The sequence below is a fragment of the Vulpes lagopus genome, chromosome 21, assembly GCF_018345385.1.
Source record: "Vulpes lagopus strain Blue_001 chromosome 21, ASM1834538v1, whole genome shotgun sequence".
Classification (NCBI taxonomy): Eukaryota; Metazoa; Chordata; class Mammalia; order Carnivora; family Canidae; genus Vulpes; species Vulpes lagopus.
The window spans coordinates 45,438,620-45,465,072 of record NC_054844.1 but is presented as its reverse complement, the minus strand read 5'-3'; the positions used below and the strand labels follow the sequence as shown (position 1 = coordinate 45,465,072).

The following is a 26,453-nucleotide window of genomic DNA, read 5'->3' as shown; positions in this document are numbered from 1 at the left end:
GATTTTCCTTGTTTCTGATGCTATTCTCTGTTTTAGCTGAAAATAGATGCAAAAAATGAGACAGAAAAGAAACTGGCACACGCACAAATGTGCACACACACATTTCAAAAATCATTGAGGGAAAATGGTTTTGTACTAAAAAGAGACAAAATACTTCTAAATTTATTTATGGTATCATATGTTGGTTCATTGTTTCTATATTTCTTTAATTGTATTTTCACATATCTCTTTAGAATCTATCTTCTGAATATTTCAGGATATTCCTGAAAACATGAAAAAGGAGATTAAAACCTCTGAGACCCAAACCTCCTTTAATAAAACCATGAGCGTGCTCCCAGCATCCCATCATACTCTTTGAAGGTTTTTTTTGTTGTTGCTTTCCTCTTCAGATATTTATTTTTCTCCTTTGGCTAAAAATTTCTTTCTATTTCCCTATTCAAACTTCTGCAATCTACAGAGACCACTCACTTGCGCACCCGGTTAAGTGTCCCTGATAACTGTAGACGGACACAGTTAATCTAATCCATGGCTCTGCCCTAGGACGTTCTAGTGTTAATGACTAATCTGTTCTAATAGTCTCTTCTAAGATTGTTAATATGTTTTTCTTATGTATTTTTTTACTTATCGCTTTACCTATCATGACACTCTCCTATATAAGGCAGTATTTTTATTTTAAGTCCTAATTTTGTTTTTGTAAACTCTTAATGTTCTCAAATAACTCAGGTACTTCTTCGCACATTGCCCTTTCTTCCTTGAGGGATGATAAAAGGGAATAGTTCAACATTCAGGCTACGTTTTGGGAGGCCAAAGGTACTATTATTTTTTCTTTTCTGTTTGGCTCTAAAAAACCCTGGGTGTTGTTCAGGATTTGTTTGTTTGTCCTGTTCAATGTTATTACTTTCCATAAAAGCTTTAGATGTGCTGTCATTTAAGACCATTTTTCCCTTTTTTAAAAAATAATAAATTTATTTTTTATTGGTGTTCAATTTGCCAACATACAGAATAACACCCAGTGCTCATCCCGTCTAGTGCCCCCCTCAGTGCCCGTCACCCATTCACCCCCACCCCCTGCCTTCCTCTCCTTCCACCACCCCTAGTTCATTAGGAGTCTTTATGTTCTGTCTCTCTCTCTGATATTTCCTACCCATTTCGTCTCCCTTCCCTTCTCTTCCCTTTCACTATTATTTATATTCCCCAAATGAATGAGAACATATAATGTTTGTCTTTCTCCCATTGACTCATTTCACTCATTTTAAACATACTTTATCCAGAAAGCCTGGACACGCTGAAATGTCTCCGTTGTTTTCTCTATCCTTCAGCAGTTTCAGAGCTTTCATAAGGAATGATATTTTCTGAGGATTAGCCAATTAATTTAAGATGTTAATGAACTTACTAAAATCTTTTACCTGCCTCAGTGCCACATGGTATGATTCTTACTTTCCATCATCTGTGTCTACCTCTTTGTGGCTATCAGATATGGATCTTTTTGGCTTCTGCCTTTACATGATGGAATCTAACCTTTACTAAGTATAAAGTCACACCGTGTCAAACGAAAGCATAAAGAATATCTGTTCAGTGTTAAGATATATGAATTAAATTGTTTGGAATCTTGCACAAAAATAATACCATTTGTGTCCTGAAATTGATATTTACATGATTATTGAAAGGTATCTAAGCATATCTAGATGAACACAAAAAACCATGAATATGTGGTTCTAACAATCACAAAATATCTGTGTCTAAAAACAGAAATGTCAAAAAGATTGAAGTAGTTTAAATCTTTTCTTCATTTATATATTCCATATAAATTGTGTGGTTCAGTTTTATTCATATTTAGCATATTGCACAATTGTGTATATTTATATAAAGCATAAACATATAGTATAAAGCAAAAAATATACTGCTCTAAGATACTGTTAAGGACATACTTACTTGAGGGTAAATATGCCTGGTTTAGTCAATGCTGTTTCCTTGATCTATTTAAACATAAACGCTTGGGATCTTTCAAAAGCCTTTGCAATCTGTTTCTCTTCTGTCATTTTATGTTTCTAACCAAATACCAAAAATATTGATCATAAAAAATAATTCCAAGAGCTCCTCTATTGTGCTTATAAAAGGGGTATTAGCCCATTTCTGCTCATCAGCCCAAATTTCTCTAAGGATCTGAGGTCTAGCATGCCCTAGCTGCCGTCATTTATAAAAAGTATTATATTGATACTTAAAATGAAATAAGCTATAGTTGAAACAGGGCTAACATATTGTCTTTCCAAGCTTAGTGGACAGAATGATGTGATCTTAGTGATGTTATTCAGGCTAGGCCTAATTTTATCTGCTCCATTCACAATGGACTCAGGGGGATTAGATGAATGAATAAACAGAAGGTACTATGGTGACCGGCGTTCTCAGGACACGGGCACTAAACTGCAGCCCAGAGTAGTACACAGTTTAGAATAGAATACTTAGGTGAGAGTGGCCCGAAATTAGAACAGAAAAACATATAGAATCATTTAAACTTTTTCCTTTGGGATTTTACTTATTCATTCATGGGAGACACAGAGAGAGGCAGAGACACAGGCAGAGGGAGAAGCAGGCTCCTGTGGGGACCCGATGTGGGACTCGATCCAGGACCCGGGGTCATGACCTGGGCTGAAGGCAGACGCTCAACTACTGGCCACCCAAGTGCTCCTAGAATCATTTACACTTTTCTAATATTTTGTAAATTCACAAGAAGAAACTTAGTAACAGGGTAATAGGGGTTAGCAATTTCTGAGGGCAACAGACCAAGTTGTGATCAGTGGGTGTTTCTCCAATCTTAGGGAAAATATTAAGAATTCACCATGATGATATAGACTGAGGCTGAGGTCTCCATCATTCTACACCATAAGAGATGTGAGGCTTGTCTTTATGGTTTCACATTTTTCTACTGAATGATGATATAGTAATCTTGATCATGGTTAGAATTATTACCATTATTCATAAAATAATTACTTTATTTTTTAAAAATTTTATTTTTTTCAATAAGTACACTTTATTTTTTATATTTCTTAAAAAAAGATTTTATTTTTTATTCATGAGAGACAGAAAGAGAGGCAGAGACAGAGGCAGAGGGAGAAGCAGGCTTCCTGTGCGGAGGTTCCCCCAATGTCCCCAAGGATCCTAGGATTATGACCTGAGTTGAGGGCAGATGCTCAATCACTAAGCCACCCACATGCCCCATATTAACTACTTTTTAGGTGCGTGTTATGTGTTGGGTTCAAACTCAGGTTCTGAGAATACAGAGATGATAAAGACAATTTTTTGCATGATTTTCACTTTTAGAAAAATGTGAGATTTATTTTTGAAATTGCAGATTCTGTATTTCATGTCCAACTGAAGCAATATCCCACCCTTCCCAGCTGTATCATCTTATTTCTCACTGCATTGATCTGAAAAGACATGTATTATACCCTTTTTTACATTCATTATTTGAGACTTATATTTAGTTGCTACCTAATCAGGGAATTACATAAGACATATAAATAGATTAAATTAAATGAAATTTGGGATTATTTAATGACCTGAAAATGATAGATACTATCTGAACAAAGATTTTGAGATATTTTTACTGTTTTTGGCGGGAGTCATGAAGTTTCTCAAGGTACATGACAACCTAATGCAGAGTGCACAGAGGGAGACTGTTAAAACAGAGCAGCTATTTTAAATTCCTGATAAAACTCTATAAATTGAATAAGGTGCCATAAACATACTCATGTTTCATTACAAACGTTTTTGCAATTCTATTTATCTGGTGTTTGTGTGTAGGCCAAAATATTAGTTAAAGTAATACATTACAGTGAACCTGTTATTCAACATAGATGCAGGAAAAATTGGTTTAATGTACCCGACATCATCCTAATTTGATTATGTGGGGAAGGAAAGAAAATTTCCCCTCTACTTTTCTGGTTTTTTTGAGTGAGACTGTCTTCTATAAGAAAAGACAGATTAACAAGAGAAAAACAAACAAGTTTTTTGGGTTTATGTTGTTGTTGCTTTTTAAAAAGCTCATGTGCAGGGATCCCTGGGTGGCGCAGCGGTTTGGCGCCTGCCTTTGGCCCAGGGCGCGATCCTGGAGACCCGGGATCGAATCCCACGTCAGGCTCCCGGTGCATGGAGCCTGCTTCTCCCTCTGCCTGTGTCTCTGCCTCTCTCTCTATCTCTCTGTGACTATCATAAATAAATAAAAATTAAAAAATAAAAATAAAAAAAATAAAAAGCTCATGTGCATGCATGCGGGGATCAGAAGGGAGGGTCACAGAGACAGGGAGAGAGAGAGAACCTCAAGCAGTCTCCATGCCCAGCATGCAGCTACAGTCCCACATGCGGCTGGATCTCAAGACCCTGAGATCATGACCTGAGGTGAAATCAAGGGTGGGATGCTTAAGCACCTGAGCCACAACAGGCACCCTCAAGAGAAAAAGAAGTTTAATAACATGTATACCTCCTGTGTACATAGAAGAGATCCAGGAAATCTGAGTAACTCCCCAAAATGGCCCAAGGCCACTACCTCACTACTTTAGAAAACTTCTTCAGCTACTGTCACAGGAAGATGTGGGATGGGGAGGACCCAGTTATAGGAAGTTACAAGGAGAAGCACAGTGCAGAGGGTATGGTTGTGATGCAGACTGAAGTTGCTACCTTCTCCTTTGATAAAATTTTTGTAGAGCTCTGGTCATCCTCCACTTCCTGGTACAGAGAGGTACAGAGACACCATTGCAAATCTAGATTTCCCTTATAAATGTCAATGTCTTACGAAAGATGAACTCTACTGAGTTTTCTGCCATTTCTAAAGTATCCAGCTCAAAATAATCCCTATGCCAAAGATGCTTATTGGTAGTGTACTCTGCTCTTTAATAACAACTGCAAAGATCCCATTTCTACATGAGGTTTATCTATCGGTTTCCAATGGACATGAATTTTTAATGGGCACTATGCAAACCAGTAGAGTTCCCCAAATGAATACAGCTGGCCCTTGATAACATGGGTTTCAACTGAACAATTCCATTTACATGCAGACTTTTTTCAAAAAACACATTGAAAATTATTTTGGAGAATTGTAATAATTTGCAATAATGTAGAAATACTGTAGTTTATAAATATATAAAAAAAGAAAACATTAGGTACGTCATGAATGCATATAATATATGTAGACACTATTCTATCATTTACTATTGCTAAAGATACACAAATATACTGTAGAAAGTTAAAATTTTTTCCTTTGCTCATTTGTTTTGTCCACAGGAGTGAAATCATTTGGTATTTGTCTTTCTCTGACTGAGTTAGAATGGAGATGGGTGGAGAATGGATTAAATAAGTGATTAAGTAGGAGATGAAGGAGTGTATTTGTTGTGATGAGCACCGGGTGAGGTATGGAAGTGTTGAAACACTATACTATACACCTGGAACTAATATTACACTACATATTAACTTGGAATTTATATAAGAACATTTTAAAAATGTTAAAATTTACCAAAACTTACACAAACACTTGCAGACTATAGTGGCCCCACTTAAAATGGAAGGGAATGTAAGCAGATGTAATGATGCAGTATTAAATCCCAACTGTGTAAGATGAACTGTGGATCATACTCTGTATCACTGTATGTCATACTGGGCTCTGATAACGTTCCTTGCCACCTCCTGTTGCTATTGTGTTGAGCTCCAGTTGTATCTGCTTAAAAGGCCATAGGACCCTAATATCTCAGTGGGAGTTGTTCATCTATCCTGGAAATTGCTTATCACCCAAAAAAGTGAAATCTTGCAGTTCTTGAGTACTTCTCATCGTTTTTGGTGCAGTACCATAAACCCCGAATAAACATGTGCATGGCATGCACATTAAGCACCGCTGGTGATGCTGGGAATGCTCCTAAGAAGCTGAGAGAAGTCACGACATTACAAGAAAAACTTGGATTGCTTGATGTCTACTATAGATTGAGTCTGCATTAAAACAATGTTTCCGAATATCTATATAAATATTTTTTCTTTGAAGTGAAGTTATGTAGCATAATGAGAGACAGGTTTTTAAAGATTACTTATTTAATTATTTATTTAAGAGAGACGGCACACATGAGTGGGGTGAGGAGCAGAGGGGGAAGGAGAGGAAGAGGGAAAGACCCTAAGCACACCCCATGCCAAGTGCAGAGCCCAATGCGGGGCTCAATATTATGACCCCAAGGCCGTAACCTGAGCAGAAATCAAGAGTCAGTTGCTTGACTGATAGAGCCATCCACGTGCCCCCAGAGACAGGTTTCAAATTTAATTATTAACTATTTATTAATTTTATCTTTTAGTTACACTATTTTTTATCATTCATTTTCTATGACATGACTGTAACAGATTCAAAAGTAATAAAAAACTTCTACCTGTTTTTCCTGAAAATATCTGAAGTCAGACTTCCATGAAGACATATAATAAGCTTTTCCCAAAGCACAAATTTTGAGTAAGTTCTTCAGCTATACAGCAGGATACGACCTCATCTCATTTGGTTTCAGAATCATCGATATGATGCTTCCACCTTGTATGGGATTTAACTTGGGGAAGAGAGCCTTCAAACTTGCATAGCTAGTGTAGTAGTAAAAAAAAAAAATAAGGAAAAAGGATGAATCTTGTACTAATTTTCAAGTAATAAAAAAGTTTTTTAAAGATTTTATTTATTTATTCATGAGAGACAGAGAGAGAGAGATGGGCACACGTAGGCAGAGGGAGAAGCAGGCTCCATGCAGGGAGCCCTATGTGGGACTCAGTTCCGGGACTCCAGGGTCAGGCCTTGGGCCGAAGGCAGGTGCTAATCCGCTGAGTCACCCAGGGATCCCAATAAAAAATTTTAATTATGAAAATTAAAATGAGGAATGGAGAAAGTTTAAATATCACCGTTTCAGGTCTTCCTTAGAAAACTGAATCTATCATTCCAACTCTGGAAAACTATAAGCATCTGCCTTAGGCTCAGGTCATGACCCAGGGTCCTGGGATCCAGCCCCAGGTCAGGCTTCCTGCTCAGGGGGAGTCTGCTTCTCCCTCTCCCTCTGCCCTTCCCCCCACTCATGCTCTCTCTTTCTCTCTTTCTCTCTCAACTACATAAAATCTTTTTTAAAATTACTAATTTTCATTATTTCTTGTGCCATATATCTTCTTTCCTCTTCATTTTTCCTTCTATTCACCGTATCTGTAAGTGGCAGTTAAATTTACCATCTATTCCACAGACGCTAATATGTCAAGGTAGGAGCCTAATGCAATTACAGAACATGTAGATATCATCCAGAAATTCTGACTTCGTTCTGAATGCAGGAAGTGCATAATATTTTTCTCTTTTTAAGAAAGAGTTGAAGGGTTTTTATTTTGTTTTTGATTTTGACAGCCCTGAGGTTGATTGCTGGGTGTCAGAAGCAGAAATACATGTTTCAGAAGAGGCATGTTGGGGTTGGCTCTCAAAGTAGAGGGCTGTACTGATTTTTTTTTTAAATCTAATATGCCTGGTGTTAAGTTCCCCTTCCTAACAATATGTTTATTACATCTATCTATCTATCTCTCTATCTCTCTATCTATCTATCTATCTATCTATCTATCTATCTATCTATCATCTCTCTATCTAATGCATAAGCTCTATTCTGAATTTGGGGCTTGAACTCACAACCCCCAAACTACAAGTTGCATGCCTACTGACTTAGCCAGCCAGGAGCCCCTTATTATTTAAATAAACTTTTTCTTTTATGGTAGTTTTATTTACAGAAAAAAAAATAGAGTACAGAGCACTACTACATATCCATTGTCAAGCTTCCTACATTGTTAGCACCCTGCATCCCTATGGAATATTTGCCACAACTAAGGAAGCGAGGATGGGATATTGCCACTAACTAAACTCCACACTTAATTCAGATTTCACAGACATTTTTTCCCCTAATGTCCCTCTGGTCTTCCAGGATTCTATCCAGGATACGGCATTAATTCTCATCTCTCCCAGGCATCTTTTGACTCAAACAATTTCCTCACAATGGTCTTGTTTGATGACCTTATGTTTTGAGAAGCCCTGATCAAGTATTTGACAGAATGTCCTTCCATTTGGCTTCCTTTGATAATTTTATCCCCCTAAACTGAGTGGATCGAAAGACTAGAGAAGTAGCTGTATAATTGGGTAGAAACCAAGGAAACTCAAGGGATGAAGTTCTTAAACGGACTGTGGGTTCTGAGAAGAAAAAACACAGAGAAAATGTGGCCTTTTGTCACCTCATACCGGCAAATTCATACTATCAACAGGATGCAACAGGATGACATAAACTGTGGTCCTCGGGCCAAGGTAGTGTTTTCCAGGTTCCTTCATTATCAAAGTATCTTCACAGCTTCCATAACCCTCTACCAGCACGTCACCTAGGGCATCTCAGACTCGGGCAGCTAAGCCCACTCTCTTGAGGTTGGAAGGTATCTACATAGGTTATTGGGAATTCTCCTGTACAGAAAATTTGTCTCCTCTGATTTATTTCTCAAATTATGATGTATCGTGGACTTGATATGTATCTTACACTTTGAGTTATCATACAATACCATGTTCTTTATTTTATGCTCAAATGCTTCCACCTTGGGTCATTGGACCTCTTTCATTTTGATGCCTGTGTCCTTTTAAAATGCCTCATGATTTTCTTTATGTTATAAGGACTCTCCTACTGTCTGGCACTGGAAGATTCTTCAGGATCATCTTGAATGTCCCCTGCACAACCCTAGCATCAGCCATTTGTGCAATCAACCTGCTTCCTTTGGCTGGAGAATGTGATCAGAAACCAGAATCACGTTGCTAGGTGTACTGGTTGCTACTGAGGTGTCATTGCCTCTAGACTCTCAACAAACAGCCCCCACACACGTGTGTTTACATAAAATCTGTCATTATCTCTGCATCTGCGCCTCTGCATCAATGCTAATCTAAAGATGACTTCATACCAATGTCTCCAACTCTAATCCTGTATCACATGATTCATCCTCGCCGTCTCCTTTGCTGATCTGTAACCTCCTATTTCAACAGTGAGAAATGTGACGGTGGCCACCACTGGCCATGCATCTTCTTGTTCCTCCCGGGACGTACCCACTCAAGCTTCATGATTGTAACCCTATCTCTCGCTGAGAAATGACATTACCAACCAGAATGCAGTGTCTATGCGCTGTTCCTTGTGTATTTATTTTTCTATTTTCCAGCCAGAAAGGTGTTTTTTAAAGTTGCTTAGATCAACAGCTTTCTCCTCATTCTCTTCCTTAAAATTATGTCGTATATTTGTAATGCAGTGTGATTCTGTGACCACAGCCTCCATTTCTTCCACGGATCCCCTGACTTCTTAAGTTTTAAAAATTTCTGTGTGCAAGTATTCATTATTTGTGTCTTGAAGGTCTACAGGCTCTGACAGATGCATAGTGCCAAGGATCCACAACAGTAATACTGTTATGATTAGTTCCACCAAATATCCCTTGGATTTCACGTGAACACAAGTTTTCAAATCAGCTAGGTAGATACCAAGGATAACAAATTCTGGTTTACCAAATTTGTCTATTTTTAATTAATAAGGAGCTGCCACACTGTCTGCTCTTTTCCATCCTCATGAGTGATAAATGAGAGTTCCTATTGCTCTACAATCTCACCAATATTTAGTATTATCAAGTTTTTGGATTTAAGGTATTTTATAGCTGTACCAATGCATTTTGAACATTCCATTTTTGTAATATATATATATATATATATATATATTACATACATTTAAATACAATTTGCCTCCATATAGTATAACACCCAGTGCTCATCCTATCAATTCCCCTTCTCAGAGATATTTTTTAAGATAAAAAAGGTTATAGTGTAATAAAAGTTTTATGAATGTGCTCTCTCTCTCTCTAACCATTTATTATCCTGTACTCACCCTTCTTCTTGCAATGATGTGAGGTGATAAAATGCCCATGGGATGAAAGGAAGTGAGGTGAATGACATAGGCATTGGGAAATAATGCTAGGCTATTACTCATCTTCTGGTGCTGTGTTAGGAGGAGGATCATCTGCTTCTGGACCACTATCGACCACAGGTATCCAAAACCATGGAAAGTTAAACCATGAATAAGGAGGGGACTACTATACACTCAAACAAATTAAAAGGAATGATTGGAGCTGGAGTACAGAAAATGGTGAAATATAGGAATAAATTTATTGGAAACATTGGTATCGAGCAAAGAAACCTATTTTTTTAATTCTAGACCACATTTGGAATGGTACAAAAAACACTTTGTCCTGTAAGAAAAATATCAAAATAGTCTTTGCAAAAGGAATTTTTCTAAGTTGATTTTGTAAGAAGTTAAAAGAGAAGCTTATTTTGATTAATTGTAGGTTATATACCAGAGTACTTGACTACCATTCCCCATCCTGCTGCATATTTTGCTCCCCTCCTTTTCCAACCTCACAAGCTGTGTGCTCTATTAGATCATTGGGATTTTTCAGAATTGATTGCTATACTGATATTTGAGATTGTAGAAGTAGGCAACACACGTTAAACAGCACATCTTTTACAACAACCTTCACTTCTGCCTTCTGCATCTTCTCATCAACATTACACTTTTACCTCATAATACACAAAGGAAAGGTACACAACAGGAGTGAATCCTTGTTTGTTTTCAGAAATCTTTTCTGTTGATTTTTTATATTTGGAGAATAAAATTACCTACAATTTACATTTGAAAGCACAACCTAAATTTAAAAATTATAGATAGCTACATGACAACAAAGATATTACTCTCCAAATGTAAATAACTTCATTATAATGACAACACCAATTCAACAAATATTATGAAAACAAAATGATCACATATAATTGTATATCAAATACAAACTAAATAAAACCTTCGAACATGTGAATAGCAATTATCAAAGAAGAAAATTATCCAGTACAAACTGGCAAATGTGATTTGAAGCATTCGATGCAATTTTTGTCTCCTCAAGATAGAATATCAGTACTAAAGATGTTCTCTTTTTAGATTAGGGTGCCCAGTTTTTAGAACATTGGATATGAAATGTCTTTCTCCAACTTTTTGATATGATCATAAAGAACAATATTAAAAATAAATACAATCAGATATAAACAACAATGATTTGTTCAGCTAAATTCATGACAGCACAAAAAACAAACAACCTCTTCCACCATCGCTTCTAATCAAGAATTATGGGCCCCAGATTAGGTCCCTGTGAACAGATTTATAAAAAAAATAATTTATTACAACTCAGAAATCATCCTACTTTCGGGTGACACTTCCTGTAATCATAAGAAATTATATATTCTAAGATTAACATCCTACCAAAGCAATTTTTCTGCCCAACATTTAAGTAGGTCCAAAGGAAAATAATAATAAAATTTAACCCTCCTTTCCCTACTACCCTCACTATCAAAAAGTTTACCTACAACGAGTGGAGAGTATAATGTGTTAATAGAATGGCTGCAAATCTCATTGATGCTGAAGGTCTAACACTGCTCTTAGGAAAGAGTGAAGGATTGCTACTACTCCTTCCATGAAAACCATTCAGTCATCTGTGGGATGGGCAACTTAAAGGATCCTTCACTGACTCAAACTTGACACCATGGTAAAAGCAAATCAAGATGAAATTATCAATGAGCCCATTAATGGGGAAGTCATAAGAAACTGGAACTAATACAAAGTGTTTTTCTTCCACAGGATTTTTCCCAATGCTTGTTTGACATCTTTGTTTCTTAGAGAATAGATCAGAGGGTTTAACATGGGCGTGACCAATATGTAAAACACCGAAGCCACTTTACGAAGTTCAGGATTGCTTGGAGGTGTGAGATACACAAAGGAGACTGTCCCATAGAGCAAACTTACCACTCCCAAATGGGAGCTGCAGGTGGAGAAGGCTTTCTTTCTCCCTTCACTGGAGGGAATCCTCAGGACTGTGGTCACAATGTACATGTAAGACACGACAATAACAATTATTGTGGGCAAAATGATGAAGGCAGCCAAACAAAGAGATATCATCTTGTTTACAGAGAGATTGGAACAGGAGATCTTCTCAATTTGGTAAGAATCACAGTAGAAGTGATCAATGACTCGGGAAGCACAGAAAGACACTGAGAATGTTGTGCTGACTTGGATGATGGAACTGGCCCAGCCACAGAGATAGGAGCTAGTCACCAGCTGAGCGCAAAGGTGTCTTGACATGTGGATACTATAAAGAAGAGGATTGCAGATGGCGATGAAGCGGTCATAGGCCATAACTGCCAAGATGAAAGCTTCTGTTACAATAAAGAGGGTAAAAAAGAAGAGCTGGGTGGCACACCCCAAAAAAGAGACAGTATTTTTCTCAGATAGGAAGTTGACCATGGCTTTCGGGGCAATAATAGTGGAGTAGGAGAGGTCAATGAAGGAGAGATTGCCTAGAAAGAAATACATTGGTGTGTTCAGCTGGGAGTCAGTCACAATGATGCCAATCATACTAAAGTTCCCCAAAAGGACCATGCTATAGACCAGCAGGAAGAGGAGGAAGAGGAGAATGTGGAGCTCTGGACGGACCCTGAAGCCTACAAGAGTGAAGTCAGTTACATCTGAGTAGTTGCCCGCTCCCTTGTCGCTCATGACAAGAACCTGCTAAGAGGTACAAGACAAGGTTAAAAATTGAACTTTTCACCTACTTCCTGGTGTCATAAAATATCCTTTTCCTCTTGTGGAAGACAGTTGGAATTTGTTATTGTCACCTTGCTGTCCAACTGTGTTGGGTATGACTTGCAATACCCTTTATAGAAGCTAAATCTAGGGCATGTTGTGATGGCCCATCAGCACATAACCTGTAAGTTACCTAACCCATAGTTTTCTAATGTGACTCCCAAAATCTAATGCCCTTCCCATCATAGCACATGGGATAGCTTCGCATAAAACATCATTCCCTTATACCTGTTTAGCTCTTCACTCAATTTTCACGGTAAGTTTAATATGTCTGAAGGTTTTAGAGGTGAATAGTACTCAATCTCATCTTCAATTTATAATTTCAAATTCATTTTATTCTTGATAATGCTTCCAATTTACAATAGAAGGATCTAATTAAAGACTGATTTAAAATGCCATGAATAGGTATTAGACTGCAAAAGACGGTAATATTTAAATAGTCTGTCAGAGTTTAGGTTACCTAGAGATTTGGTTTGGTATCCAAAGTAAAAACCTTGAAAAACAGAATGCATCATCACCTTCTTCAACAAAGAAAGTTCCGACAGGAACTCGACCATGAATTCTACATGTCTCTGTACAAATCTGTCAAAGGGACAATTTGATTTTAAACGTCTGTGCAAATGGAAAAAGAAAGTTCAAAGCAATGTATTGACATAGATGTGGAAAAGTTATTTTATAATGTTTCTATTTTGAGAGATATCCATAAACATTAAAATTTTCAAAACAATTATTTTGAATCTGTCACAGAGTTTTATAGTCTGATTTTTCCTATAACTTTCGAAACTGTTTTCTTCAATGCAGTGACACAGCTATTTCTGTATTTCATATTTTAAAATCATTTGTGATTTAAATCACCCTACAGAGGGGACAGCTAGTGTGACTTCTCAAAGCACGAAACGACCTAAAAAGTACTCCTTTTGGGTTTGGCACGTACGGCAAAGTCACCATAGTCTGCTCTCATTGTCCCTCAGGCATGTGTGTCTCTCTTTCTCATCCCCTGCCCTAGTCCCTCAGCTTCTACTGCTCTCAGCCCATCTTCCTCCTCCTCACCACATATTAACTTTCCTAAAAATGTTAGCACTTTGGTGCACAAGAAGAAAAAACTGGCAACAGGGCAGTGATAGGATCCTTAGACCTCTTTTTCACCCCACTGCTCCCGTGACAAACTGCAATCCGCTGAAATAATCTTAATTAAATCTATTTTTGAGATGAGCACTAAGTGTCCATGTTAACTTGTGTAAGGATTTGGTATAAGTATTGTTGTAAAACTAGGTTTAAAGGAATAAAGATTTAACAGGGGGGGTTTCAGGCATCAGACGTCAGATATTAGGTAAGTAAAGGAAGAGACAAAAAGAGATTTTAGAGAAAGTAAGAAGCCTTGTCAAAACTACCACATTCACATCATACAACTGGATATCTGGCAGTATTTTAGCAGAAAATCTCCTCTGCTTTATTTACAGTTCCCATTGTTATTAACCAATTATATTGTCTGAAACTATATCAGCTGGTTAGCATGACAGGAAATTATTGTTTTGAGATCATTATCAATTTTTTTAAGATTTTATTTATTTATTCATGAGAGACACACAGAGAGAGGCAGAGACACAGGCCGAGGGAGAAGCAGGCTCCATGCAGGGAGCCCGATGTGGGATCCCGGGTCTCCAGGATCATGCCCTGGGCTGAAGGCAGGCACTGAACCGCTGAGCCACACAGGGATACCCCAGATCATTATCATTTTTGAGAATAATGTGTATTCATTCAGTCATTCATTAAGCCACTGAACACTACGGATCACCTACTGTACGCCAGCCAATATACGGGAATACAACTATCAGAAAGGACTTTCTTCCCAGAGTATGAGTGCATTGCATTTTCTTCTCTGCTTACCTTTTTATTATGAAATAACCAGTATGTCTTGATTTGCCCTTCAAGAAAAAGGATATGATTTTTTTGAGGTGTGTACTCACTTCTTGTTATAATTTGTAACAAATAAATTTCACCAATCAGAAAATAATTTTTATGCATGGAGGCACACAGACATACTCATGAATGGCTAATTACTTGACTAAAATAAACATTAATTTATCTCATCTCTTACCTGAATACGCCTTTCTTTACTTTTCTTGAATAATTCTCTAATGGTAGATGCAAGGATACCAAAGCTATTGTGCTTAATTCTAGAAATGCAAAAAAAATTTCATAAAATCATACAAAGGAAATTAAAGATGATGTCAAAATTTAACATTTTTTAAAATTGACATTTCACACAAGACATAAAATCTTGCTTTGAAATACACAGTTTTAATCTGTTTTATGCTCTGCTTGTGGATTACTAATACCCTCTTCTTCAATTCAGGGTATCTTTTTGTATCCTTAGTAGTGTTTCTGCCTGAATATCCCCTGTAATTTTGTACCTTTGGAGAGACAAGAGGATGGAAGAGGTGATCTAATGAGGTCTCCTCCAGCCCAGTGAATGTTTCTTTGTAGAAACTGAAAGAAAATTCCCCTGAAGCTGTAGAGCCACCCTGCATGAGCATGCCTCTCCTGCACTAGGGTTTCTCACAGGCTTTGGACTGAGGCAGGTGACAGCAAATGGGAATTTAAGCAAGGCAAAGACAAAATCACCAGTGAATAAAGGAGTCCCTGATGGCCTGGAGAACGTGGCAGAGGAGTCCTGGTGCCCTTAGTTAGCTCTATTGCAAGCATTTCAAGTAATTACAGCATGGATTGGGTAGAAAGGAGTCCCTCAGAAAGAAGTAAGAATAAGTCAATTATGGGATGATAACAATGGCAGGCTGCACGTCCATCCCATGAGGCCCACATAGAAGAGACAAAAAGAATGGATTATATTTGCTCTTATTACTCACCTTGACTTAACTCTAGATCTCTTTTCATATATTCTTATTAGAAAAAAAAACTTGTTTTAAGATTGAGATAATATATTTTACATTCCTCAGTTTAATTTTTGCCTTCTTCAATCACACAGAATTTATCCACTGATGCTTTTACATGACAGCTCACAGTATTGTATTGTCTGGGTTCAATGTCCCTATTTTCTCATCAGATCTTACTCTGCTAAATGACTTCCAACTGAATAAAATACATTAGAGATGATGTTACCAGTGTATTCATAATTAATATCAATAATCAAGAGTACTAATAAGTAGGTCTGGGTCCCTGGTATACACTACTCATTCTAATGGGGAGAACTTCTCCCTGTTTCAGCTCCTGTTCTCAAACTGGTCTGCCACACTTTCCAGTGGATATCTGCTGGATATTTTTATTTTTTCTCTGCTGTTGTATATTTAGAAACCCCATTGTTGATTTGCTTTGTCCTACACAGTGGCTAATAACATTCAGGTCTTGAGACTGTTGGTGGTTTGTTCTCACTTTCTTGTACTTGGAGATTTGTAGCAGTGCATTTTCATCTAAATTTGTGGTAAAACTCCATGAGATTTGGTTTTGCTCTCTAGATATCTCTCTGTTTTCGTGTGGATGTTTAGGGAGATCCAATAACTACGCTGCCACTGCTACCCACTCTTCCTAGAAGCTTGTGTGGAAACCTGTCAAACATGATGTCTTCTCTGGTACAAGAACTGAACTGTAGTAGGCATTTTGGCCCCCAAAACTTTGCTCTCTAGTGCCATATCCATGGTTATGTTATATTACATAGCAAAAGAGGTTTGTATAGGAAATTAAGATTATTAATTAGCTGATTTTTAAGACTTTCTTAAATCTTTACTTTTTAAGTATTTCCCACTTTCTAGACTAAGAACCAAAGTGTGAGACTTGAAACCAATAAAATCTAGAAGAGAACACAGGTATTTATTTCTCTGATATTGGTCACAGCAAAATCCTTCTAGTCATGTCTCCTGAGGCAAGGCAAACAAAAACAAACAAGCAAACAAACAAAAAACTATTCATGTACATCAAAATAAAAAACTTCTGCACAGTGAAGGAAACAACCACCAAAACTAAAAGTGGGTACTGCATGGGAGAAGATATTTGCAAATGATGTATTCAATCAAGGATTATATTCAAAGTATAAAGAACTTATGAAACTCAACACACACACACACACACAAAATAAACCCCAAATAATTCAATTTAAAAATGGGCAGAAGATGTGGACAGACATTTCTCCAAACAGAACATACAAATGGCCAACAGACACATAAAAAGATGCTCAACATCACTCATCATCAGGGCAATGCAAATCAAAACCACAATGAGATATCACCTCACTCTTGACAGAATGGTTTAAAAAAAAACGCAAAAAATAACAAGTGTTGGCAAGGATGTGGATAAAAAGAAATCCTTGTGTACTGTTGCGGGAATGCAAACTGGTGCATTCACTGTAGAAGATAGTATGGAGCTTCCTCAAAAAATATAACTACTCTATGATCCAATAATTGCACTAGTGGGTATTTACCAAAAAAAAAAATACAAAAACACTAATTCAAAGGGATACATGCACCCCAAGTTTATTGCAGCATTATTTATAATGGCCAAATTATGGTAGTAGCCCAAGTGTCTATGTACAGATAAATGGATAAAGAAGTTGTGGTATTTATATACCATGGAATATTATTCAGCCATAAAAAAGAATGAAATCTTGCCACTTGCAACAACATGGACAGATGTAGGGAGTATTATGCTAAGTGAAATGAGCCAGTCAGAGAAAGACAAATAACATATGATTTAACTTACACATGGAATTTAAGAAACAAAACAAACAAACCGAAGAGGAGGAAAAAGACAAACCAAAAAGCACAGTTAACTAGAGAGAACAAATAGGTGGTTACCAGAGGGGTGGTGGTGGGTAGAGGGATGGGTGAAATAGGTGAAAGGTGACAAGCACTAAGTAGTATATGGAACTGTTGAATCATTGTATGGGACATCGGAAACTAATATATACTGTATGTTAACTACACTGGAATTAAAATTTTTTTTAAAAAAGTAAAAATAAGGTAATATGTCCCATTTTCACTTGCCAAGATTTAAAGGTTTTCCCTCTCTAAAAAGTCAGCACTGCATTATGTACATTATCTACACGGTACAATTGTACTGAAGTAAACTTTTCTACCAAGATGCATTAGATGAAAGAGATGGCTCACCAAAAAAAAAAAAAAAGAAAAAGAAGGTGTGATTTCTTTAGGGAGTGTTGAAATACCTTTCTTTGAGGAACCTCTCCTCCATATGCCCAGGAAGGCTACACCTATTAGGAACCCTACTGTCACCTATTTACAAATACTCTGTGATGTTTAATTGTCAGAAACAAAAGATAATGAATAAAGGCAAACACTGTCTTGGAGAGTCTTATAATCTTGATCCAGTCAAATCATCCACGGTCATTGAAGACCTCTTTGTCTCTAGGGAGATAATCATTTGACCCTGAATTCTCTGCTGGTTCTCTCTGTGGAGAACATCTTATTGTTCAAAAGAGTTGCACAGTTGATCCCAGAACCTGGGAGAGGGGCTGTTCATTCAGACTGCTCCAAGGAACGACAGAGATGCATATATTTATAATTTTGTTAAAAGGAAATTAAGAATTGAGTGAATATTTTCTTTTAGCTGAAAATATGAATTAATTTGACTTGGACTTTTTCAAATTTCTTCCAAAAAGCATGAGGACTCTGTGGATGCCAATGTGTGCCAATGGATGACAAAACAAAACATGACATTAGGTTGTCTATAATTTTATCAATTAAGTCAACACCTAACACGGGGGATCTTATTTTACTTACATTGCAAGAGACTTTCCCACCTTGAAGACTTCCAGAACAAATCATATTTAGTTCAATCACAGAATTATTATAGCGATTTTGATCACTGCAGATTTTTTTAAATTTCTTGTAATCACATTTTTAACTATAATATAATTTATGTACATTATATTAGTTGTAGGTGCACGATGTAATAATTTAATGTGTATGTGTTAGAAAGTGATCACCACAGTAACTCTAGTTCAATTCCATCAACATAGAGGATTACAAATTTTTTTTCTTTTGCGATGAGAAATGTCAAGATCATTCTCTTGGTAACTTTCAAATATACGATATTATTAACTGTAGTCAATATGCTGTGCCTTATATCCCCAGGACTTATTTATTATATAACTGGAATTCTGTAGGTTTAAGCCATTTTGATCCATCTTGCCAACTACTTGTACCCCACCTCTAGCAACCACCAATCTTTTCTGTGTATTTTTGAGTTGTTTTTTAAAGATTCCACATGTAATTGATATTATATGGTATTTATCTTTCTCTGTCTGACTTATTTCACTTAGCATAATACCCTCAAGGTCCAACCATGTTGCTGCAAATGGCAAAATTCCACTTTTTTAATGACTGAGTAGTATTCCATGATACATAATATATTTACATATTTTTATATATTTATACATATGTAAAATTTTCATATGTTTATACAAATTTTCTTTATCCATTCATCCACTGAAAGACACTTAGGTTGTTTCCATATCTTGGCTATAGGAAATAATGCTACAATGTACATGATGATGTATATATTTTTTCAAGCTAGTGTTTTTGTATTCTTCAAATAAATATTCAGAAGTGGAATTACTAGATCATATGAAAAATTTTACTTTCAATTTTTTGAAGAACCTCCATACTGTTTTCCATAGTGGCTGCACCAATTTACATTCTCACCATCAGTGCTCAAGAGTTCCCTTGCTCCACATGCCTGTCAACACATTATTTATTGTCTGTTTGGTAATAGACACTCTAACATTCTAACAGGTATGAGGTAATATCTTGTTGTGTTGCCTTCTTTTTAAGATTTAATGTATTTATTTGACAGAGAGAGAGAGAGAGAGAGCACAAGCAAGGGGAGTGGCAGGTGGAGGGAGAGGGAGAAGCAGACTCTCCATCAAGCAGGGAGCCTGACACAGGGCTCAATCCCAAGACCTGGGATCACAACCTGAGTCAAAGACAGATGCTTACTAGACTGAGCCACCTAGGTGCCCTCGTTGTCGTTTTGATTTACATCTCCCTGATGATTAGCAATATTGTGCAACTTTTCATGCACCTGTAGGTCATCTGTATTTCCATCTTTGGAAATTATGTATTCAGATCCTCTTCCAATTTTTTTTAAATTGAATTATTCTTTTACTATTGAACTGTATGTTCTTTTACTTTTACATATTTTGGATATGAGCATCTTATAGATGATCTGCAAATATTTTGTCCCAATCAGTAAGTTGCCTTTTCATTTTGTTAATGACCTCTTTTGCTGTGCAGAAGCTTTTTAGTTTGTTGTAGTTCCACTTGTTTATTTCTGCTTTTCACATCTTTGCTTTCAAATCCAGAAAATCAACACTGAGATCAATGCGAAGGAACTTACTGCATGTGTTTTCTTCTCGGAGCTTTGGAATTTCTGGTCTTATGTTCAAGTTAGTTTTTCTGTATTGTGTAAAATAATGGCACAATTTCAGTCTTCTGCATGTGGAAGTCCAGTTTCCCGAACACCATGTATTGAAAGGACTGCCCTTTCCCCATTGTATTACCTTGGTTCTGTTGCCACAATTTAACTGGTCATATATATGTCAAGTTTTTTTCTTGTGGATGAAATAGAAAATGCTGAGAACCAAGAGAAGCAACTCCTAACAGAATATGGTCTTCAGAGAATGAAACTATTCTTCAAAAAAAAAAAAAGGGGGTGAGGGAATGAAAATGTTAACTTTCTTCCCTGAACATCAGACAGTTGGTGCAGGCACTTCATCATTTTTATCTGTAGGAAATTTAGGTTTAGTTTCCATTAGTGACTCTTCAATGTTTGATGAAAAGCAATGCATATGCAAAATTGACCATACCTAGGGAGACCCTTAGGTAAACTGATCATTAAAAAAAAAAAAAAAAAAACCTGCCCTAAAATAACTGCTTTCCTGCTTTTTTAAGCAGACGGGGAAAGAAATTTATTTTGGCTAGGAAAATAAAACAGATAGAACTGGACTTACTCTGACCAAGGTATAGGGTGACCTTGCCCATTTCCAGTTATTTCCAACCAATCTCCCTTACTCAGAACAATCAATACAGACATTTGGTGTTTCTGAAAGTTTTTATTAAGCCAATTTGCTTTTATGAAGGAACTGAATTAGCAAATGTTTTCACTACACTAAACAAAATATATCCAAAAAGAATTTTCCTTTAATAAAAAAAGGTGAAAACTTAAAATAGCATTCGGTGTTTGTTTTGCAGCAAACCATTCTAGAGGCGCAGCCAAGCTCCTTCCCGGGGAACTATAGTCAGCATCTCAGCATCAAGCCACCATAACTTTAACTTGTCTGTGAGCATCTGTGCTTCGTCTGAGTTTATTTTGTGCATCTGTTAGCAAGATGCACAAAATAAAGTATCATAAGGTATTAGAAAAATCTGAGAGTTTATTTTTTGGGTCTGAGAATGGTAAAAAATTATATTATATATATATGTTACATATCAATTGATGTTAATTGCTTCTTTGATTTATGCCATTTGGGCTTAGGAGAGGTTTTATAAGAATGCTCTGCTTTTGGATAGGAGGGTAAATCTGCAACTGAAAAATACTTTGCTCAATTACCCAGTGTTCTAGAAGTTTCATGCTATCACAGGACCCCGATTCTTTAGATTTAACTGAAGCGCCCACGAGATGGCAGCAAACTGCGGCTGTAGCCAGGGTTTGCTTCTGGAGCCAGAACTCTCCAGAAATCCTGAGCAGTTCTGTACATCTTTGCCTGGATCATAACATTCTTTTTATTTTGCAATCTGTTTGCTCATGTTTGATATACTCTTTTTCTTTGCTTTTAAAGATTTATTTATTTCAGAGAGAGAGCAAGAGCGAGTGGGGTTGTGGCAGAGGGAGCAAATCCCCAAGCAGGCTCCCCACTGAGCACAGAGCCCATGACCCAGGAGACCATGACCTGAGCTGAAACCAGGAGTCAGACACTCAACTGACTGAGAAACCCAAGAGCCTCTAGAACTGTTTTTCTTAGTAATTTTAATGTGTTTACAGGAAAGGAAATTTAATAAGTCAAAGAAATGCTAAGAAGGCTTTAGAAAGACTCACTGGAGAAAATATGGTCTTTGCTATGGAGACGTTCACTAGCTATTCCCAGAAACAAAAATAAAATTGATACATTTTAAAAGGCAATAGAAAAGATGAGAAAGCATAGAGGAATATATGATTCTCATAAATGTGAGTTGAGTTTTAAGAATTAAAATAATAGACTATTTTCCACATATGAGTATATAGGACACAGAATTTTAAATATCTGTAGAATTACAGTGATCTCATATTTCTTATACGTTAAATGATAAAATAATGTTTTCTGGAAAAAAGATCATTCATTTCTAATATAAGAACAACTACAGGGCAATTATAATTTCACAAGCCTGCAAACCTACTATTCACAAAAGAGGAGTTATAATAATTAGTTGTATCTTAAGATTTGAAAGATAAAAATGTGACACTTATTTGCTAAACATAGACAAAAGTGATGTGATATAGGCTTAAAGACAAAAATAGCTGAAATATTATTTTATCAAAAACACATAAAAAAGAGAAATATACATAAAACAAGAAAATATTACAATGAAAAAAGGAAGAAAAATAATAGATTATAATAATGAATGTAAATGAGATACACTACCCACAACTTAAGAAAATTGCATTTCTATTGGGGTAGGAGAAACTTGACTTATAAAATGTCACATTTATATAAAATGCCATATAAAAAAGAGAAAAATCAAAGTTAAGATAGACTAGATAAATTTTTTTTAAAAAGTCAAATGTGATCTTGATATTAAATAAGGTAAAATTCTGCATAAAGCACTTGTATATATAACAAGAAATGAATCTATATTAATGCAATATGTAATTAATTGTCATGTATTATATAACACAATAAAGCAAAAAGTATTGTAATGGAGAAAATGACCAAAACCACAAATGATACTTAAATACATTCAGTTTGTAATATATAAACAAAAATCAATGAAAATAGAGAGAGCTGAACATCATTATTAATACATTTGAGTTAACAAATACCTTTATGATATTAAAAAAACATGTAGGATAAAACTTTCACTGAACCAATGTCACATAAGTTTTACCTCTAAGGGCTTCAGAATCAGAAAGTTCTGTTTCAAAAAAAAAAAAAAAGTTATGTTTCAACCTTTGCCTTGATTGCTAGCTACTGACAATGTGAACTTGAGCACAGTACTTAATTCTTCTGAGATACAATTCCTATTCTTGGAGAATAATTACTACAGATTATACAGTTGATACATATAATGTCACCTTCACCATAAGTCTGATGTGAGGAGTAAGAAAACATATGTATATTTTATACAGCATCTGACATAATTAGTATTTTTACTTAATACCAACTCTTAAAGAAAGTACTAATTAAAAGTCTTCAAAAATTGACTGCTAAGTAAGACTTTAAATCTAATATTTAATTGGAAAAACTCTAAGCATTGAGAAAAATTTTAGTAATTTGAACTCATATAAAATAAAAACATAGTAATTTTAAAAGTTCTCCAAGTCCTAGAATCATCTGTTAGAAAATACAAGCTAATAAAGACTTGTCACAACGGCAACTAATACATAAAATATGTTTACTAAAAAATGTGTGGATCTCAAATATATAAATTCCATTACACTGCTAAAACTTATAAAAAAGATGATAATGATGATGGTAATAAAAATGCTACTACACAATACCACTAATTTATACTTTCTTGTGCTAAAAGCTTGAGTCATAGTATTTTATGTGACCTTACATCTGTGGAGTGAAGGAGATAAATTGATGGCTTCCATTCAGTCTTTAAACCACCCAAGGCCTTCAAACACCTGTGTGCAGTCACAGGACATGGACTTAGCCTGTGCTGTCTGATATCATCAGCAATAATAATAAACTTGCTCTTACAAATGAATATCATAAATAGATCAATTATTTACTAAATGCAATCCTGCTAAAATAGGAAATATTTTTCAAATGCAAAATATTTCTGAAATTCACTGATATAAAGTATTACTAGCTGAGACATTTTTTAAAACTATGTCACCCTAGAGGGCATTAAAGCTTATTGGGCAACAAGCATGTGATAACAGCATAAAATCAACAAGCAAATCCGTGGAACAAAAATACCTTGAATTATGATCTAGATTGCCTCAAATGGACTATATGAGCACAATACTAAACTTCATAAACCAACAGAAATTATTATTATTAAATAATAATGTTAAATAGCAACCCTTAATGTTTACTTTTTCTTTTACTATTTACTTCTTAAAGATTGAAATGAAGATATTATCACATCAGAAATTGAAAACAGATAATGCTTTCATATATTCTAAGCACAGAAACACCATTTTGTAACACTTATAAAAACATCTGTTGCCATATATAAAAATATACTTGATAAACTAATTCTCCAAGTACAAGGATAACTGGGATGCTTGGGAAGCGACTGTGCCACTGCATCACGGTCTGACCCAGGGCAGGAAGGGATCACTTCCTGTGCAGCACTCTTCTCACAGCATCTTTCACGTCTCTGTTTCTCAGACTGTATATCAGAGGGTTTAGCATTGGGATGATGAGTGTGTAGAGCACAGCCACGACCTTGTTTTGCCCTGGGGAGGAGATGGCCCCGGGCTGGGCGTACATGAAGAACACGGTCCCATAGAACAAAGTCACCGTGGCCATGTGGGAGCCACAGGTGGAGAAGGTCTTACCCCTGCCGTGGGTGGAGGGGATCTTCAGGACAGCGGAGAGTATGTAAGCATAGGAAACCAGGATGACAGTCGTGGTGGTGACAATGATGAGGGCGGAGAGGATGAACAGCACCATCTCGTTCACAGACGTGTCTACACATGAGATCTTGATCAGGGCTGGGACGTCACAGAAGAAGTGGTCCAGGCGGTTTTCTCCACAGAAACGCAAGCTGAAGGTGAATCCTGTGTGGACCATGGAGTTGAGGCCTCCACAGATGTAGGAGCCAGTCACCAGCTGAGTGCACACTTTCTGGGACATGTGCACAGGGTAAAGGAGAGGGGAGCAAATGGCTGAGAATCGATCGAAGGCCATGACAGCCAAAAGAATGCTTTCAGTTGTGACAAACAGAGCAAAGAAGAAAAACTGGGCTGCACAGCCATTGTAGGAAATCTTCTTTTCATGAGACAGGAAGTTGGCTAAAGTTTTGGGAGCAATGACTGTGGAGTAGCAGAGATCTACATAGGACAAGTGTCTAAGGAAGAAATACATAGGCGTGTGAAGCCTTGCGTCCATCCTGATGACAATTATCATGCTGACATTTCCCACCACAGTGACCACGTAGACCAGCAAGAAGAATAGGAATAAGAGGATCTGTATGGCTGGAGCTGTTCTGAAGCCCAGCAGAATGAACTCAGTCACTCCTGAGGAATTCCGGCTCAGCTTGCTCTTCATGGCTGAGATGCAGGGGGAACTGGAGAGGTGGTAAACATGAAAGAAACGAGTGATCGGAATACTCGTTTTAGTAAAAAAATAACTAAAACCAGCATGGAAAAATTTCATCATGTTGTCCCCAATAAATGACAAAAAGCAATATCTGTTTTTTAAAAACAGACTGGTGTCTTTTAAGAAGTCTCTAAATGAACTAGGGGTGGTGGAAGGGGAGGTGGGCGGGGGGTGGGGGTGACTGGGTGACGGGCACTGAAGGGGGTGCTTGACGGGATGAGCACTGGGTGTTATTCTGTATGTTGGCAAATTGAACACCAATAAAAAATAAATTTATTAAAAAAAGTCTTCCTAGTAAATAATTTAATCTGATTGGTCACCCTTTTGAGATACACTTCTTTTTTAATAATAAATTTATTTTTTATTTATGCGTAAGTATTTTCCTCTTTAAATTTGGCACCAATAACAAACAAGGACAACCAAAACAATAGAAGGCACTTAAGCACTCCTCCTTTTGGAAAGAACATATACCACCATTTTGTTTGGCTAGCTTCCCATCACAACTGAGCAGCAGAAAACACAAAGAGCGGCCAGAAGCACTTGTTCCCAGCTGCCAGTAGATCTGAAATGCTTTCCTGGCAGCTAGAGATTGATGGACTTAGCCAGTACTCCAGCATACCCTCAGATTTCAATATCTATACAGTGATAAACCAAGCATTCTTGAAATATTAGATACTAGTTAGTAGACTATTGTTTCTTTTTTTTTTTTTTAAATTTTCTTATTTATTTATGATAGTCACAGAGAGAGAGAGAGAGGCAGAGACACAGGCGGAGGGAGAAGCAGGCTCCATGCACCGGGAGCCTGATGTGGGATTCGATCCCGGGTCTCCAGGATCGCGCCCTGGGCCAAAGGCAGGCGCCAAACCGCTGCGCCACCCAGGGATCCCTAGACTATTGTTTCTATACAAAGATGAGTGTATTCCCGTCACCAGTAGGATTTAAACTTTTATTTCTTCAGTGGCTTTGCTCCTGTCCCCGTGGATGACCAGCACTATGGATTTTTGAGAAAACTGGGCAGATCCAGGGGGAAAGCTGTGGAATAGATACTTTGCTGCATGTTAATTCTTGAGAACCAAACCTGTGCCAGTGCTTTCCTAAACAATATAAAGATCTTAGATACTATCATACGTGCTTTTAAGAAATGTTCATGTATATCCTTTTATAACTCTACCACTTGTTCCAGCATTGGTTTTGGATGCTGTATGCAACCAGTCAGTGTTCTATTAGACAGTGTT

At 36.7% G+C, this 26,453-nt stretch overlaps 2 protein-coding genes across 2 annotated transcripts; both read right to left on the bottom strand.

Annotated features, from left to right (window-relative positions):
- Positions 1 to 11,690: 11,690 nt before the first annotated feature.
- LOC121479826 (olfactory receptor 9K2-like) lies at positions 11,691 to 12,632 on the bottom strand. Its single transcript, XM_041735623.1, has one exon. The coding sequence runs from the start codon at positions 12,630 to 12,632 to the stop codon at positions 11,691 to 11,693; it is 942 nt and encodes a 313-aa protein (XP_041591557.1).
- An 11,599-nt stretch (positions 12,633 to 24,231) lies between these two features.
- On the bottom strand, positions 24,232 to 25,167 carry LOC121479850 (olfactory receptor 12-like). The gene has a single exon (XM_041735713.1). It carries the CDS (start codon positions 25,165 to 25,167, stop codon positions 24,232 to 24,234), a length of 936 nt encoding a protein of 311 aa, XP_041591647.1.
- Positions 25,168 to 26,453: the final 1,286 nt, after the last annotated feature.

Coding starts and splice junctions, on each gene's coding strand:
- LOC121479826 (XM_041735623.1), bottom strand. CDS start 12,632: ATGAGCGACAAGGGAGCGGGCAACTACTCAGATGTAACTGACTTCACT.
- LOC121479850 (XM_041735713.1), bottom strand. CDS start 25,167: ATGAAGAGCAAGCTGAGCCGGAATTCCTCAGGAGTGACTGAGTTCATT.